This window comes from Cavia porcellus, unplaced genomic scaffold (assembly GCF_034190915.1).
Source record: "Cavia porcellus strain 051 isolate PalLab524CR breed Dunkin Hartley unplaced genomic scaffold, mCavPor4.1 scaffold_1, whole genome shotgun sequence".
Lineage (NCBI taxonomy): Eukaryota > Metazoa > Chordata > Mammalia > Rodentia > Caviidae > Cavia > Cavia porcellus.
Window position 1 is genome coordinate 50,132,922 of NW_026947484.1, and position 7,354 is coordinate 50,140,275.

Consider the following 7,354-nt stretch of genomic DNA (forward strand, 5'->3'; position numbering starts at 1 on the left):
GGCAGGAAGTCTTTCACGAGTGCCTTTAGTTGCTCTGTCATAGCTGCTATGATGTCGTGGATTGATTCAAAACATAAGACTTTAGTGGTCACTTTGGCTGTGGAAAAGGCCAGAGCTGCATGGTGATGGATGTGGTGGATGAGGGGGAGGAGGACCCGCTGTTAAGTTCTCAGGAGCCACCTTTCTGCTGGGTGGCACAGGGCAGCCACGGTCACTGGAGTTCTAATCACACTACTGATTTTCCTGTAAGGGTGTGAGAGGACTTCTGGAGCTGCTTCAGAAAGTTCTAAGAATTATGAGACACATGTGTCTGAAACGAGGGACATTTTTGAGGGGGATAATGAAAATCAGTTATTTACTGTCATAAATCTTTAAATATTAATACTCACTCTGTATTTTACCATCCACATATATTTATGGGGCACAGTAGGGTGTTTGATACTGTGTACTTTGTAGCATGCTTACAGCTTGCTAACTGACCTGTCCGCCTCCTCCTGTGTGTGTTCTCCGCGGTGAGAACTCCGCAGATGGGCTGCTTCAGCGACTGTGAACCAACAGTGCATCATTATTACCTGTGGTCACCACACTGTCGGGCAGGACTTCAAAAGTTATTTGTCCTATCTCACAGGGACTTTGTCCCCTCAGGACATTGATCCCCTCCTTCCCCAATCCTGATCACCACACCCTGACAACCACCACTATAATTCAAGTGCAAGTCTGATTCAACTCCAGTTTCTGTGAAGACGTCTGAAGGCAAAGGATCTTTGGAAAACCCCAAATCAGAAGATGCAAAGCCATCTATAGCACCCGTGAGACTTGCACTGGTGAAGACGGCCGTGCAGATAGAGGGGCTGCAGGGCAGTGTTTTATGTTCCTGGTTCTTCTTTTCCAGCCTCTGTGGGGCCTTGTACTCACCTGGTTGCTTCTCAGGCCAGTTTTTGGGCTCTAAACTGTCGCCTCTCATGATGGAAAATGGGGGTCTAGGATCCTCTAGCTCAGGTACTAAATCCAGGGCAGCGGAAACCTCAGGGCTCAACCCTAGCGCAGGTTGCAGTTGTTCCTCCTGGAATTTAACCCTGACTCATGGAATGAGTGCATTCACATCATTGAATTTTGGTTTACCTGGACGGGAGCAAAGCATGAATGTGGAAAATCAACATTTCTATATTGTCTTAACATTTTTCTCAACCAATAATTATAATTACCAAGAGATTCAATAAGGATTTAAAATTAATTTTACAAGTTGTTGTTGCTAGGATGGGCTGTTGGAGGCCATGTGGACTCAGTGTTTTAACAAGAAGTCTTTAATGGCTCTCTCTGTGCAGTCCCTTAGGCATGAAGAGAGCACACAGGTGACTCGCGATAGCCCAGTAGGCGTTTTGACCTTGCAGATGTGAAGGGCACCTGAGGAAGCTTTAGTCTGGTTGCTCCTGCAGCCTTCTATTTCATATTTTGTAAAGCTGATTGGAAGCAACACTAAAACTTTGTATCACAGCTTTTTAGAGACACGGGATTCAACAGATGAGTAGGCGCACTAAACGGTGAGTGCCTGAAATTCTACAGCATCACAAATCAAGCGGATACAAAATCGGGCAGACATGGAGGCTGTCCTAGGAAGTGGGAGTGAAGGTGAGATACTTTCTGAGGGGAGCAACTGTGCACCTTCCTAGCATCTGCCTTCTGGCGGTTTCTTGATGCCACCTGTGTGTTCACTGTGACCAACTACTCAGCTCAGAAACCCACGGGAGCCAGACACCAGCAGGTGTTCGCAGAGCAGTCCCTGAAAGATACTTCAGGAAAAGCAGCAGCATCACTAGGGAAAGGGCTGGAAATGCACATTCTCAGGCCAACCTCAGGCCTCCTCCTTCACAAACTGGGAACATGGAAGCCAGAAATCTGTATTTGAACAGCTCCCTTAGGCGATTCTGATGTATACTCACCTGAGAACACTGCAGGCCCTTGAAAGGAGATGTATCTCTTGGAGCTGACAATGTATCTCATTGTGGATGTGAGGAATTAGATCAAAGACTCAGTATAACTGTGCCAAAGGCAAAAAGGCAGTCTTTCAAGAGCCAGACACACAATGCTAATGGCTCTCCTGCTGGGTAAGAGCAGGGATTCAAGCGAATTGCAGAAACCCCACACCTGAAAGAACCAGCCATCACACAGCCTCCAGGACAGTACTCATCTCCTCTGATGCCCACTCTCTGCCTTCAGCTTTCTCTGGGATCATCTGCAGCAGGTGCAGCCTGTACCTCTTGGTGATGAGGTTGACCACAGGACTCAGTGATAGACACCTCCCTGGCTTCCAGCCTTTTACTTGGCGGTGTGGGGGGTACAGGGTGATAGGTACGGCTTGTGTGCGCTCTGTGTGCAGACATCTGAAGGGAAGCGGGGAAGCTGTGGTCTGCTGTAGTGTTTCCCAGGGTCTCTCTGTTGAAGGTGTCATCTACCTATGGGCAACACTGGGAGGTGATGGGAATTTAAGAATTAGGGACCAGTGGGGTATCTTTAGGTCCTTGTGGGAGTGTCCTGTTTTTTCTCATGAGTGGGTTGTTACAAAAGGACAAACCTGTCTCCTTCCTTTCTTTCTACCTCTTCGTTTGAGATATGACCGTTCCAACACATGCTCCTGAACTAATGGAGCCACTGAATGTGGAACCTTGACCTTCCAACTGTGAGCTAGATAAACCCCGTTAGTCTGACTTATGTATTTCACTACAGCAATGAAAAGCTGACTAATACAACATCTACCCAGATTTATCCCATGAGAAGCATAGAAACCTCCAGGGCAGGGGGCTTTCATTTTACAGGAAGGAACAGTTAGGCAACGCTGACCTGTCACTACTCTGAAGACGTCAGAGTGAAGAATTGGCCCCTCCCCAGCATCCCACCCTTGATCCTGAGTTATGTAGAAGAAATCTGGGGTGTAGATAAAACTAGGAAGTGATTTCCTATGAGAAAACTGAGCTCCTGGAGCACAAGCAGCACTGCTTTCTTGTCTGCAAGGAAAAGTGCAAGTCATTTGGGAGGAAGCATCCAGCCTTTCTCTTCTATAAGGAAGAAGGCTCTTGCTTTAGGGCTTTTGGAACTCCTGAAGAGGTCAGCATCTCCTGGCTCTCGGCAGCTGAGTCAGTCGAGGATCCTGGCTGGTCTGGCAAGGGAGAAGTCGGGTCTTATAAAGAAGGTCACAATACAGCAGGTTGGCTTCGTTTCCCTTGGTGGTTCCTTGACCATTTTCACCTGTCTTTTCAGTTGTGTTTCAGTGGCCTGAGAGGACAAGAAAACTCATTTGCAGCTTTATTTCCTGTGCTTCACACTGGGACACCTATACCATAGCTCCATGTACATAACAGGTGCTCAGCTAATTATGCTGATTGAAAGACCTGCTGAAAGAAAACCTACAAAGAATGATCTGCTGCTTAATAGAGATGTGGCAGCCTGCAAACGATAAGCAAGCTGGCTCCATTGATTTGCCAAATATATGTGACCAACCAGAACCCAGCAATCAACATCCAGTGCTGGGAAACCAAAAGACATAGACTGAATAACTGTTAAAGTTAGGAGGAGCAGTTAGGGACCTTTATTCCATGAGGCACCTCACTTTCTCACTTAGAATTCTGCCTGAAAATCTTGCCAAGACCCAAGCCTTGTCATTAAGGGCGATAGGCGGCAAAGCTTTAACCTCACCGACATTCGACCATGACCTTCCTCGGCCTGTCCCCTGCTTCCCACTCACTGCCACAAGGCAGGAAAAGGCACCAGTGTCACGGCACTGGAGCCACCTCTGCAGGAAACAGTCGGGCACAGCTTAAGAGCAGCGGCCTCCTAAAGACTGAGTATCATCCGGTCCTCAGTCCCACTCTGTCCCATTTATGCTGGGTCCCTCAGCTTTTACATTCATGATCTTCCTGATAAAGGAATGAATTTAATCAATCAACATTCAGGTACCAGTAAGCATCAGGCACTTTGGGGGATTTTTTTCTTCTTTTCTTTTTTTGTATGGGGGATCGAACTCACGATGGTGTTTTTCTTTATCACACAAACCTATGAACTTCGAATTGTGCTCTTTCTGGGGAGCACAGGGGCTCAGCTGGACTGAGCGCTGCTGTCCAGGGCCTGCTTGGAATTCCACCCCAAGCCTGCTGCTGTGCAAACTCCTCCAATATTTGTCTTTGTAAGAACTGCAGGAATTGTGGGCCGGTTCCGTGCCTCTGATGTGGAGACTGGAACTTTTGTTTGGTTTTATTTGGTGTTGGTGGGGTAACACCTGTGAGATATTTTACAATCCATTAAGACTCGATCATCACCTGGATTAGGGAGGCTTTAGTCTAGTGAGCTTTAAGAGTAAAGGTGAAAGGTTTTCGGGCAATTTAAGACAGATTTGCAATCCTATCAAGTGGGTGCAATCATGTGTGCAGCCCGAATGCTTCTGGAGTTAACAGTGACTCCCGGGGACCTTGGGGAACCGGAGGGGAAGAACACGTGCTCAGTGTCGCTGGTTATACCAGCAGCTCTTTCACAGAACAAATTCTGGGTGAAGTGAGCCCTCACAGCCACAGCTCAGCAGAGGTCGCCTGGGTTTCTGGCAGTTCTGAGAACCATCTTCCAGGTTTACCTTTCGGTTGTGTTATAAATGCTTCAGCAAAGCATTACTTTCTTACATGGTGTTTTATGTTTCGCGTGATTTTCGATGACACCCGGGGCCAGCCTTATTCCCTTAGCAACCGCTGTCGTGAGGATGCTCACGTGGGCGAGTTCTGTCTCTGCGCCTTTCGGTCACTCATCAGGTCACAAGCGAAGCCGGCAGCTCTTCTCGGGGCAGCGCTTTCCTGGTCATGAAAATGGGTCGGCAGGAAGACAAGGGGCAGAGTGAGCCGACCTGAGAAGACTGTGTTTCTGGAGCATGGTGTGGACCGGCAAGTGAGGGCAGGGAAGGCAAGAAGGCATGGAAGGCATCACCGAAGTAGGGGTGGCAGCGAGCAGGGCTCTTTTTTGGCAGTCTTTGTGATTTTATTGAAGCGCAAATAAACACGCACAGGAGCAGTCTACACGTTTGCTCCACGGTGCAGCCTGGCGTTAGGGTCGGGGCCTTGATGGCCGTCCAGGCCGCTCTTCCCATGGTGGCATTGCGGTTCCTGGAGGACGTGGCCCACAATCTCCGCGCTGTAAGACCCGCAGCCCAGCGGCAGCAGCTCCGGGCCCTCCACGCCATGCACGGGGGACTCCGGAAGCCCCTGCGGCCGCGCTGTCTCTCTGCTGCTTCCTGCGCTGGGCATCAAGGTCCAGGCCTGGAACCTTCTCTGTGCTCTGCTGTCCACGCCCCTGGGTCTCCGCCCGTTGCTCTTAATTTTGACACAAAGGTCTGATGGGTGCTGGATGATCTTGGGGTTCACAAGGGGTCTGAGGGCCACGTGGTGCCTAGTCAGAGACAGTTGCCACAGACCGCGTCAGGATACTTTTGCCATAGAATGAGGTCATTCTTTGTCGCAGTCATTAGAATCCTTCCATCCTCAGCCTGTTCTATCTTATCCTTGTGTTTTAGTTTCCGGTTAACTCTTTAACGTTATTACTGTTATAGTTCTGTGGGTCAACATTCATATCCATGATCTGTTCAATGCTTTGGCTCTCCAGGTTGATCTTTTAAAAATACATGGCAGATCACCTCACATGGATTGCTGAAAATCCTCCAGTGATTTTATTTAAAGCAGTGCAATTTTTTTTTTTTTTTGTCTTTTTGAGACAGGGTCTCACTATACAGTTCAGGCTGGCCTCGATCTCACTTTGTAGCCAAGGTTGGGCTCCAACTTGCGGTGGTCCTCCTGCCTCAGCCTCCTGAGTGCTGGGATGACAGGACTGCACCACCACGTCTGGAGTAGTTTATTTGTAGAACCTGATCACACATGGGCTCACAAGTTACAGGAAAGCTCTGACTTCTGTTGATTGTTCCTTCCCACCAGGACACAGATGTCCTTCCTGTTCCTATGCTCTCCGCAAACACTCCCGCCTCGAAGCTGTCATCCTTGCCGCCCTCTACCTGGGTTCCTGGTCCTCAAGAAATGTGTGTGGCCTGGTCCTTCAGTTCACTCAGATGCTGAGAAGCACTCTCTTCCTGAGGGCTCCATGACTTTCTTATGTAAAATGTCAAATACTGAGATGAAGATTTCATATCTGAGTTCTTTATTTTTCCTGTTTAACATTTGCCACCATTACTGCCCATCTTCCCCACTGAAATGTACACATCCTGAGGGAAAGAGTGTTTGTTGTGGACCCTTAGTGTTCAGGGAGGTGCATGGTACGCAGGCATTAATACATGCTTGATTACTATAGGCATATGGTCACTGGTGAGAGCCGGGCCCATTCTAGCAAATATTCATGCATTTTCTCAGTAGGAAGTTTAATTTGAAAATAAAACCCTCTAGCTGTGATGGAACTCACACACCTTGAAGGAACAATCACACAGACACAGCCACACCTGTACCTGTAGCCTCTGTTACTTCCTAAAGAGGAACCACACTGTGGGCCATCTTGCAGCTTTTCTAACACAGGCAGTAGTGAGCTAGATACGTATCCCGAGGTCAGCTTTACTTACTGCTTTTAGTTTCAACCCACAGCCATGGGCAATGGCAGAAGGTTTCCACACTAAAGTGACCGAGTGTCCCTTCTTGTCTTAGTCACCTGTTTGTCCCTGGAACAGGTTATCTAATGCCCATAACTTAAAGGCGGAGCAGTTCATTGTGGCTCACAGCTTCAGTGGATTCAGTCCATGGTTGACTGGCTCCGAGACAAAAGCAGTGCGGCAGAGTCATGAGGCAGGGGAAAACTCTTCACCATGTTGTACCCGAGAAAGAGAAAACGAGGAGAGGAGTCAGAGACAAGATTACCACTGTCCAGCCCAAGCCCAGTGGCCCATCTCCACCAGGCTCACCTCCAGACAGCACATCAGCTGCTGAACCCATTCACGGATGAAGACACTGATGCGCATCCTGTCCCGAGATCTGGTCACTTTCCACTCACAGAACTTTTTACATCTAACCCATAACACTGCTCACACACAGGCACCAAGCAGGGGACTGCAGGATGTCTACCATCAGCATGCTGACTGTCAGTGTCCTCCTCTTCTGGTGACAGCCTTCCCTCTAACCTCTGGGGCCCAGACTGGCAGAGAACAGCGTGTCATCAACTTGGAAATGAAAGGAGCCCAGTACATTACATTAAAAAGGAAATTAAAAACTTAAAGTGTGTTTGGTGAAGACCTAGCGACCAACCCAGGGTAGAGGGATTGTACTTTTAAGTGGGAATCATGAAGCTGGCTCACTGACCAGGTGCAGAAAGGAGGAGAAGACAGAACCCA

General features: G+C 48.5%; 1 protein-coding gene across 1 annotated transcript; it reads right to left on the bottom strand.

The window, feature by feature from the left end:
* Positions 1 to 5,048: 5,048 nt before the first annotated feature.
* Positions 5,049 to 6,985, bottom strand: LOC101787031 (large ribosomal subunit protein eL32-like). Its single transcript, XM_005004592.1, has 2 exons — positions 6,885 to 6,985; positions 5,049 to 5,421 (listed from the first exon to the last, which is right to left on the bottom strand). Exons 1-2 carry the CDS (start codon positions 6,983 to 6,985, stop codon positions 5,049 to 5,051), a joined length of 474 nt encoding a protein of 157 aa, XP_005004649.1.
* Positions 6,986 to 7,354: the final 369 nt, after the last annotated feature.

Bases quoted from the DNA above. Each gene is read 5' to 3' on its own strand.
- LOC101787031 (XM_005004592.1), bottom strand. From the start codon at position 6,985: ATGCGCATCAGTGTCTTCATCCGTGAATGGGTTCAGCAGCTGATGTGC. The intron at 5,422-6,884 runs GTAATCTTGTCT...GTCTCTGACTAG, and splicing joins TGGGCTTGGGCTGGACAGTG to GCACCACGTGGCCCTCAGAC.